The 10613-nt window shown below is 40.6% G+C and overlaps 2 protein-coding genes across 6 annotated transcripts in view; one reads left to right on the top strand and one right to left on the bottom strand.

Annotated features, from left to right (window-relative positions):
- Positions 1–3931, top strand: part of ino80 (INO80 complex ATPase subunit) — a 40060-nt gene extending 36129 nt beyond the window's left edge. For all 5 annotated transcript variants that reach the window (XM_044105871.1, XM_044105873.1, XM_044105874.1 and 2 more), the window contains exons 36-37: positions 946–1161; positions 2488–3931. In XM_044105871.1, the coding sequence (XP_043961806.1) occupies positions 946–1161; positions 2488–2702 (431 nt within the window). In that variant the 3' untranslated portion in view covers positions 2703–3931. The remainder of the gene's footprint in view (positions 1–945; positions 1162–2487) is intronic.
- Positions 3932–5298: 1367 nt separating this feature from the next.
- Positions 5299–7108, bottom strand: chac1 (ChaC, cation transport regulator homolog 1 (E. coli)). Its single transcript, XM_044105876.1, has 3 exons — positions 6430–7108; positions 6158–6193; positions 5299–6070 (listed from the first exon to the last, which is right to left on the bottom strand). Exons 1-3 carry the CDS (start codon positions 6598–6600, stop codon positions 5687–5689), a joined length of 591 nt encoding a protein of 196 aa, XP_043961811.1. The 5' UTR covers positions 6601–7108; the 3' UTR covers positions 5299–5686.
- Positions 7109–10613: the final 3505 nt, after the last annotated feature.

Genomic DNA, 10613 nt, shown 5'->3' on the forward strand with positions numbered 1-10613 from the left:
CGAATCATTCAAATAAATTAGACCACCAGTGTGATGTGGGCAGTGGGAGAAGCTGACCCTGGAGTAGACGCTTTGCCACTGAGCCAAGCACTGGATCCGATTTTGCAAGCAGTATGGAAAATGGAGAGTAATATTTTTGCTTGAGTCTGTATTTATGGCAATTATAAAATGATTAATGTTTTAAAGTTCTTTAATGCCATAAAATTACCGCAGTATGTTTAGCAAAGTGAGTCGAAGCCAAGTCAAGCAGCAGCTCTCATGCATTATGTATGGGATTTCTTTGTGATTTGATTGTAAAATGGTAAAGACAGGCCTTTCTCAGAAACTACACATCTATGAAGTTGCTAAATTTATTACTCTTCCGAGGTTTCATATGCTGTCGTCAAAATTTGAATAAAAAAAGAAAAAAGAAATTAGGAAAAGAAGATCGAATTTCCAGACTTTACTCTTTTATTTTCTTACCTAAAAGATAAAAATCTAGTTTTCTGAAAAGAAAAATAGGATTGATACCTAAATAGCGTCATTCATCTTTATATTTAGCCCATTGCAAATGGAATATTAACTATTAATATTTGAGTTGCTGTCAGAGACCTTTTAGATAAAGGCATGTGTGTTCAAAAATAAATAAGGAACATTTTCCTGCTTTTTCGGCCTCTAGTTTGAAACTAACCCTGTGGTTGAAAATGATGAAATTAAAAGTATTCCTACTTTTTGTATTTATTAAATCCATATTAGGTGAGGATCTCCTACAGGTTTTGTAAAGGACACTTTCTCCTGTGACAAAGTTAAAAGTTCACTTCCACGTTTGGTCATTTCGTACTTCAGTGTCACAATATCTGGAAATCCTAGCGTGGAAACGCATTTTGAAATGGAGAACTTTGCTGGAACCCAGTATTGGAAGATAAACGAAGCTCTTTTTTTTCCTCTCTCTCCCTGCGTCTTTAGGTGTTTCAGCCTCCGACTCGATCAGCCCAGGCAGAGGCCGGTCCGGTCGGAGTCGTGGGCGGCCCAAAGGATCTGGAGGAGCCCCCAAGTCCGGAGGGAAGGGCCGAGGCCGGAAGTCAACAGCTGGGAGCGCGGCGGCCATGGCGGGGGCGAAGGCTGGGGCGGCAGCTGCCTCAGCAGCAGCTTATGCTGCTTACGGATACAATGTTTCCAAAGGTTGGTCTGTACGGCAACACGTTTTGAGATTAAATGCGGTTCTTAATTTGAAAACTGTGCCACTGACCGAACAGATGCTTGTTTGTTTGTGTAACTTTTGAAACTGATCCATAATTTAACTGTTCCTGAAGCGTATTTTACACAGTTTTACTCTAAAACTTTAAATCCAGATCTGTCTGATTTTCCTTTGTTAAATGATGAAGCATTCTGGATCAAAATGGTCTCTAAACTCTGCAGACCAGGTGGTGTTGCATGACAACAAAAATAATTTTAATTGGGATCTATAGGCACTTTGATTATGCCACATTTCTCCCAGTTTTGTATGAAGATCATCTATAAAAACCAACAATCATCTTCCTTCCACTTCGCAACTAGTAAATGACAGTAAAGTTTGTTACTGTGGAAAGGTTTCAATAGAGCAATTTTGTCCCGACTGCTAAGAAGTAACGTTTGTGTAGAGCTGCGAAACAAGATAGATTTGATCAATTATGTACTTAATAAAATGTTTCATTTTGAAAGCTAAGAAAGTTCAACTTTTTTTTTTTTTTTCTAAATCAGATTTTTAAACAAAATGAATCATTTAACTTTTACATAGAAAGAAAACAACTCCAGCTGAGTGAATCCTTCCCATATAAAATGAAAATAGGTCGTCCACTTTATAATACAAAGCACATGGTTGGAATATAAAAAATATTTTGAAAGCTTTGTTCCATTGGTCGCTTTCTGTTGTAGATATTCTTTGTCGTTATTGCATAAGAAAATACAGAAGAGCTGCTAAAATCCCTATATTTCCTTTAAAATTCTAATTATGTCGTTGGTTTTCTAAGGGCCAGTTTGGAGGGGCCAGAGAGCCACATGTGGCTCTGGAGCCGCAGGTTGCAGACCTCTGCTCTATGGCAATCTTCACTGTTGTTGCAAAATAATCCGATGCTGCTGGAACTGTTATCTTTGGCCGCCTGCGGTCTTAGTGCTACTTGTAAAAACTGTTTTTCTTTCGACGCCGCTCCTTTTGTGTTTACGCCCGTGCCACTGGACCACCATGCTGCCCCAAGCATCTCATTGGTTCCTTCTTGGGCTGTGATTTTTTATTTTTTTTTACAAGCAAACTCGCCGTTTCACATTAATTGAGCTAACAAACAAACATTGAAGATCCCGTGACCTTTTCGGTTTGCCTCGTAGAAAACATTCCCCTGGATAGTGAAAGAACAGCTTTGTGAGTTAATAGTGGAAACTGTGCCCTAAAACTGTTACTAGGCTGTAACTAGTTAGTTTTTTTTTTTTTTTTAACAAGCAGAGTAACAATGTGTTTTCTGTCCCTCTGTTCAGCCGGCCTCTCCGCCGCCGCCGCCAGCCCCCTGCAGCCCTCCCTGGCGCGACTGGCCACAGGCCCCGCCTTCAACCCCAGCAGAAGCTCCTCTCCCCTCGCCAAAGTAGCGCCCTCCGGCCACAGCTCCCACACGCAGCTGGCCCACGGCCACCACCATAGCAACCACGGCGCAGCCAGGAAGGGCAAGGGCCCTGGCGGCCCCGGGGCTCGATGATGAAGGCACAGACTGGTTCCTGACCTGCTGCTCACTGTGAATCCCACTGACGCTTTATTCCTACGCTCATAAAGAGAGTACAGTATTTACAACCCATTTTGTGGAAGACAACGCTCTACCTTTTTTGGCTCAGAAACCGAACACACACACACACACACACACGCACACATACATATCAGTCTGATGGTTGGTCTTTTTTCCTTGTTCCAGTTTTGTTTCAATGTATATTAGTTAACCGAGGCTCGGGCGGTTTTTATCGCTGTTACAACGAGAGCGCTTCCAAGTGCTTGTGGAGACCAATCAGAAGCCGCAAAACGGGGGGAGTTCTTCAATAATTTTCTTTTTCTCTCTTTGACAATTTACTTATGAACTTCTGTCACTGAGCCACGTCTTCCATTTTTTGGGTGTTAACTAGTATCATAGATGTGCACTAGGTAATTTAATTGTTCTGTAGATATGTACGCTCAGCTCGAAGCTATGGAGGAATCCGAATTTCTAACGTCGACCCCCACCCCCCACCCCCTGCCGTCCCTCCCCAAGCAGACCTACAGCTTTTCTACTAAAGCCGTTATTTTTCTAACAGAGGATTTAAGCAGACAAACTAACATGGCTACGGAAAACCTTTTCAGCTACGCTTTTCCAGTATTCCCAAAATCAACGTGAAAATAATATTTTTGTCCAAAAGAAGAATAGTGTAAAGAAATTTAAAAGATATATATTTCAAATGGAAGTGTGCTGGTTGACTCAGCCGTGCTGCTAAAAATTAAAATACTGATTCAGATTATTTGGTTGTTTGCTATTGTAAGTTATTACGTTTTTTTTTTTTTGTTTTTTTTTTCTTTTACAATGGGGAGTTTATATTAATTGTGATGGAAGTCACATGTACAACTGTAAAATGTGAAATTCAGTCGCTGTTTTTACTTTTCATGACATTTCTGTGACGACCTGTTTGTGGATTTCTCGTGCGTTTTAGAATTAAAAACAAAAGGTTCACGTTGAGTGTCCCGACCTGAGCACTACATTCGTTCTGGGGTTTTTGTTTTTCTGTTTATATTGTGATGAAAACTTAAAGTTCTATATTTGATGTACACAGAGATGAGAGCAGCGCTGTGGCTCTTTTCTCTCATTCGCCTGTTTTATTTTTATAGATTGGGTACATGTGAAGAAATGGATCAGCTGTTTTACTCCGTGGAGGTGTGAGGTGAAAAATAAAGGTGCTTTGATTTGAACCTTTTCTGTTGTGTGACCACTTCTGATCTTTCAACCCTCAATGTTGTGTCCAAAGAAATACAAAAAAAGAAAAGAAAAAATATACTATTGATATCAGATGTTTAAGTATTATATACAAATAAAATGTCCTCAGACAGTGAATCAAACTTTTCCTGTTTTACGGTAGTTAAGAGTTGCCAAAATTATTCCTGTTTGCTAAATGCCAGAATTATGTGAGATAATTATTTCTTGCTTTCTTCAAGCTGACAATTTAAACATGTCAGCTATCAATCCACAAATACATAGCAATAGTTTGCCAAAGTTTTGGCCCATTCCTCCTAACAGAACTACTATAGCCAAGTCATTTTTGAAGGCAGACCTGTTAGGACACATCTTTCTCTTTTTCTTTTTTTTTTGTTTTTGATACATATCTATTTCAGGAATTCTGTTATTTTTAGAGAACCATTTTATTTCTATTCCCATGTTTCAAAATAAAGACAAGCTTTTGCAGAAAGATATATAGCCATTTTCTTATGTGTTGATATTTGCACATAATTTCCAGCCTAATACTGACAGAAATGGATCCGAATGAACGTTACAGGTAAATCTACAGCAATTATTCAATGGGAAAAACTGCTAAAAGCGACATATCTGTATTTATAAACTTTACTTATCATTTTTAGCCAGTTAATGAGAGTCATTGTATGTAGAAGGGCTAAAGACCCACTTGTGGCTCCAGAAGGAGTGGTTCCATGATTTATTGCAAATCTATTTTGGCCAAGCTTTCACTTATGCTTTGATAAACTCAGTTATTGCTCAAATACTTTCACATTTTATTTTCTATAGAGAACACTGCTATATCCAAGTGCATTTTGTATGCATAAAATAGATCTAATACAAGTTTGACTCCCAAATCAAAGTTGTATAAACCATGGTGTGGATCCCCCACTCCAAATCTGCAAGGCTTAAAGTATTAAATTAGGGAAAGTTTGGGGAGTTTCAATGTGATTGCCTAATCCAATTTACAGGTTTCAATAATTTTATGTCGAGACTCAGTCAAGCTCTTCAGAACCCTCTCACAGGACTTCCAGGTCTGGGTTTACTCCCGGCCACTTCCACAAACCAGAGTGCCTAAAGAGACTACTTGAATGGTGTCCAAAGTACAAGCTGCCCCGGTCAGTTTGGGAGTGTCCAACCCTGTTACATGTATTTCTGGGGTCACACACACACACAATACACAACCCAGTCAACTCTAGACCGTGATTTAAAAGGATGTGTTCCAGGCTTTACCTTGTCTTTCTAAAGCAGAACACCACAGGTCAGTGGGGTTAAATGAACATTTTGGTATAATAGATGCTGCTTATCCAACCCTGCACAATAAAGAGCCTTTTTTTTTTTCTTTTCCAGGTTTTTATTGGTATTTTGACATAAAACTGGACGGACGTTACTTCACAAGGACACCACAGCCATCTAGTGAATTTTGTTTACAGTAAACATCTTCTGGTACCTTAATGAACTGGACGGCTTCAGACCTGGGGAAAAACAAACGGTCTTCTAAGCCAAACCACATAATGCTTACGGTTGAGCAATTGCACATGGTTTAGTGATTTACCGACAGACTTTCCTTTAGTTACTCTGGCGGCATTCAAATTCAAATACTAGCATGTCTGAACCTACAGAAAATAACTGGACTGACATGACGGATTACAGCTTTCGAGAGTTATGCATCCTAAGTTAGTGGGGCGGAAAAAAAATAAATAAATAAAGGGTACGAGCTACTGAGCTGCCAACAGATAAGACACCACAGTCAGAGCGGCCGTCTCGATAGCAAACAGGTGGTGATCCTCCACGTGAGGGCAGCTGCTCCTCATGAACTCTGCCAGCCGGAGCAGGTACTCCAGGTTGTGGCCGGTCTTCCCTTTGCACACAGCGATCTGTGCACCGATCTCCTCCGGACTGGCCGGCCCCAGGTAGAGGGGGTTGTCAGTGGTGGCGATGTACACCAGCGCATGAACAGGAGACCGGTCCTCTCCGTGCGGGAAGAAATCCACCATCTTGGTGACATAGCCGCCACGGACCGTCTCTCGGACGTTGAGGTACTTGAGGGACTCCTCCAGCTGTGAGCCCGACACCTCGAAAGCCACACCCCAAGTGGTCGCCTGAGGGGGAAACAGAAAAAATAAATTAAATTAAAAAATGGAGAGAAAGTCAACTTTGGTGTCAGCTTCAGAAGAAGTTCCACTTACATCATCATCTTCGATCAACGTCACCACTCTTCCAGGCTGAGGAGAGGAACACAAATGGGTTACAATCATTGTTAATAATTCATGTTAAAACTGAAATCATTCTTCAAGACAATAGCAGTTATAGTGCCTATTTTACTCAAAATTTCTGAATAATAGCTAATGACCGCAACTAAGCGCTTCACGAACCACAATGGGGGTCCCGAGCCAGTCTTTACAAACCACAGTCACGACGTCAAATATGTCAAGCATCTAAATCTGTCTTTCAAACTCACCGACTCATCATTCCCGCGATGGAAGTTGTCTCCATGCCAGAAACGCCTCTTGTAGCCTTCAATGTAACCGACCTCGCTCCTCTTGTACTTGAAGTCCGGCTTCCATACCAGCGACCCGTACCCGAAGATCCACAGGCTGCTCTTCCCTGCGATGATGTCTTGAGGTTTCATGTTGATCGGTAGTGTTGACGTTCAAATGGAATCGGTGGGATTTTTAAAGAAATCAGCTGTGAGGTGACTAGCTGGTGGTTAGCGTTAGCTTCCTCCGGTCCAGTAGGAGAGGTACCGGTTGGCTCGCAGGGATACCGCGTCCGGTATTGGAGCCCAACTGCTTGGCAGTTGCGAAGATGGAGTTTCGGGGTTGGTTTTGCCTTGCACTGTGCATCGCCATTGCATTAGAGTTGCCGCATAATGCCTTAAAAATCCATGGCAGCCGCTTGGGCCTTGTGGCTCGATGCGAGGGAGAAAAAAAACGACAAAATTGTTTGGCCAGCGCCGGCCTGTGAAGGTGTTAACTTAAGAGAAATGAATGTATAGATCGAGGTTTTAGAGATGTTACCGTTCTAAATACACCGCTGGTTGCCGTGTTTCCCCCCGCGGAGATATTTATCAAGCCTGACGCATTTCCTCGATAAGATGGCGAGGTGACGTTCGAGAATTTATAGAGTACTGTCAAATGTAGGCGGAGCCTCACTAATGCTTTCGACCAATGATATACATGCAGTCTTTCTTTCCAGCCCTTTTTAGCCAAACAATTTTCAGTGCGCTGAAGTAAGGCGGGACTTAGAGCTACACTCGACATATGATTAGTTCAAATTCCATTTATGACGTAAATTCATTTTACACTCTGATTTGTCACTGAACTTTCACTCTAATGTACCCAGTTTTTGATTGGTCCGTCTTGTTGTCAGTCTTTTTACTTGCTCTGGCTGATGCAATTTAGCTCAGCATTTCAGATTGAAGCAATCCATTAACACAAAAAGACGTTGCATCATATCTTTATTTATATTTAAATATTTTCACTTTATTAATAGTGTGAATGTACTATTTTAAGGCCTCGGATTTTTCTGTAAATTCAGTGAACTGACCTTTGAAGGATCAAACTGAATTTAATTTAGTTACAGTTCTCAATTAAAACATGCAAAAAACTTTCCTTCTCAGTAAAGTTAAAGAAAGTACAAATGGTTACGATTAGGTTGATGGGAGTTTAATCAGAGCCTTATTTGGATGTTTACATTAGGCTGAAACATATAGGGGCTGTAATGCGGTTCGGCTCAAGTATCCAAGAGTTGGATTAAGATCAACCTTCCTTTCATACCACACCTCTTGAACTTGGAGAGAACTGTTGAGAGAAGTGTTTATGCACATAAATATCTGGTGACATTTCAGGTATTTGTTCAGTCCAGCGGAGGGTCACCATGACATACTCAATGGAATATGTGTGGCGATCCACTGGGTCAGAATGCAGTAAACAGGAAATTTGTTTTAGTTTTCTATACACACACATGAGCAGGTTCTGTTTATCCAAAAATGTTGGGTAATTATTTACTTTGGCCATCTGGAATAAGAAATATTTCTAAAATAAAATTAGATAAAAGAAAAACTGACTTCTTTTCAACCAGTGGCCACCATGGAGAACATACTGGATGAGGAGATGACCGAACAGCTGCAGGGTTTGTTCAAAACATACCAAGATACCTCCCTCTACCTTGAATACAGCGAACAGTACAAGCTCATCTCTGCTCAATAAATAGATTATCTATAAATAGGTGGCATTATCTGTTTAATAAGAGGCCAGTCAAGGGTATCATCTCCTCATGGATCCAGTCCAGGAAAGGTTGAACAACCAGCTTGCAGCCTCTCACACCTTGCTCTTTCATCTCCGTGTGCACCATATCTCAGCGCAGGTGACTTCACTGACACCACAGTGGTGGTGTTTTCTCTGTGAAATATTCACAAGCGCCAATCGGCAAATAGATTGGCTTGTAAGAAAGGGCAATGGGCTGCGTAAAGAGCCAGGAAGTGCTCCTGCTTTGTGGAAAGTTGGTGTTTTTTTAGTTTGCTGTTTACACCTCTTTATCGGTCAAGGACAGGTCAGTCATATCTGAACAAAAACAAAATTTCACTCGCAGGGTGACATCAACAAAACAGACTGATCGATAGACGCAGCTCAAACCAGGTATTTACCTCCACTGGATAAAAGACACGTAACCTTTTTCAACTACCCAACGTTAAATAAAAATAGAACTTTACTGTATGTATATGTAATATATCAAAGTATGATAAATCACAGTGTTTGGACAGAAATGTCCACCTTTGTATTTTGAGGGACAAAAACGGATAAAGTTGCAAGTCTGAAAACACCATTTCACCTGTAAAGCACAGTGGAGGCATCAACAGCAGTTAAGGACAAAAAAGATTTTATTTTGGAGGGATCTGATGCTTCGTCCATTATAATTTCCGCGCAGAGCTAAAATGATGTGAGAGCAAAGCAGTCTACAAACTTGTCTGAGTAACAACCAGGAAGGATGGGCCAAAATTCTAGCAAGTTAATTTGATAAGCTTGTGGAAGGAAATCCACATCTGAATTTCTCCTCTGTAGGTCAATAAAGGCTGTTTTTATTTTTATTCTATTATTTTCAAATCACCCAGTAAAATGTAAACTTCTTAATTTGAAGCCAAATTTTAAATAGCCTTTTGGTGATTATTCTGACATTTAGCTAACAAAAGTAATTATAGTCGTCTTAATTAAATAAAATGACTGATTTGGTTCCAGAAGGGGGAAAATGATGAGTGTTTATATACAGGGAAGCAAATGTCTGGTTTCAAAAACAGATCTTCTCCAGGGTTTATCTGACTTATACAGAAAGGCCTCTTTTCTTGTAATTGAAATGATTTTTAATGGGGAATGCTGTTTGAATAGACAGAGCGTGAGAGGGGTTGGAGTTTGTTTTGGTCTTCTGCTGACTACTTCCTTCCTGCGCATGGGGTTCTTACTGACACCTAGTGTTAATTAAAGAGATAACTGCAGCTGAGGAGAGGAGTGAACGCTAGTCAGTTGCAAACAAAACAGCAAAAGCAAATGAGTAAAGCACAATTTTAAGTTAAACCAATCAGAGACAACAAAACAAAATAATAAAACCACTTAAAAAAACAACTTAATTTGGAATGTGCAGCTGTAACCATCACAAAGCTGCCGAAAAACAAATAAATATATTATGTTGCCCTATTGAATTTCTAAAATATTAAAGAACTACAAATGCTAAAATAGACATTGAAAGATGGTGACAAGCAACTGTAGCTCCTGCGTGGAAGCAACAGTTCTTTAAAGAAAAGGAAAACCAAAGCAAGGAGCACAGAGGAACTTCCAGATTCCTCGACTGCATTCGAAATGGGAAAAGGTCCTGTGGCAATGACTGAAAAAATTACTAATTTCCTCAGTGTTAAAAAAAACACTGGTTGGGGGTGTTTGCTTGCAAGTCTTTGTATTATTTTCAGGTTGCTTCCTGAGACTTTGAGTCATCTGTGTGATCCAGAGCAGAACGAAGGGAGCGATGCGTGAGAAAAACCGCTGGCCCTCGCCGGCATGTTCTGCATTTTTTAATCAAGGAGGAAACAGGAACTGATGTCACTGGGTCACAAACAGGATGCTGTGATTATAACACAATGAAAATGCCGGCCTGTGTTATGGACAGCCAGAGGCCAAAGAGCAGAGCCCTAGCAAGTGCAAACCAGGGGGTGTGTGCGTCTGCTGATTGGTGTGAGGATGGTGACCATGGGAAGAAACTCTTGAGAGCTATCAGGTTGGGTCAGGTAGCAGACCAAAGTATGAGGTGCTTTAACTGGATCATTAATCATTGCGATGGCATCTATATTTTTCCTGAGCGGAGCAGGAATTTCCCTTTTCCAAACTTTTCTTTCTTTTTTTTTTCTATTTCTTTTATTTTTTTGCCATAATTTTGTAATCTGGGAGATGAGGATGCCCAGGTCAAAGTGTTGACAGGATGCGTGCGAGGCGGGCAAAAAAACAACACAAAAACAAATTCTATGCTGAGTGTTGATTGCTCTTGATTAGTGGGTGTTGACTCTTACAAGGATCTCTGTTAATTGGAGGCAGAAGGCATTTTCAAAATCCGGACGAGCGATGAAGAATAAGACAAGACGGGGTCATTTTGAGCAACAAT

Source organism: Gambusia affinis, linkage group LG22, assembly GCF_019740435.1.
Source record: "Gambusia affinis linkage group LG22, SWU_Gaff_1.0, whole genome shotgun sequence".
NCBI lineage: Eukaryota > Metazoa > Chordata > Actinopteri > Cyprinodontiformes > Poeciliidae > Gambusia > Gambusia affinis.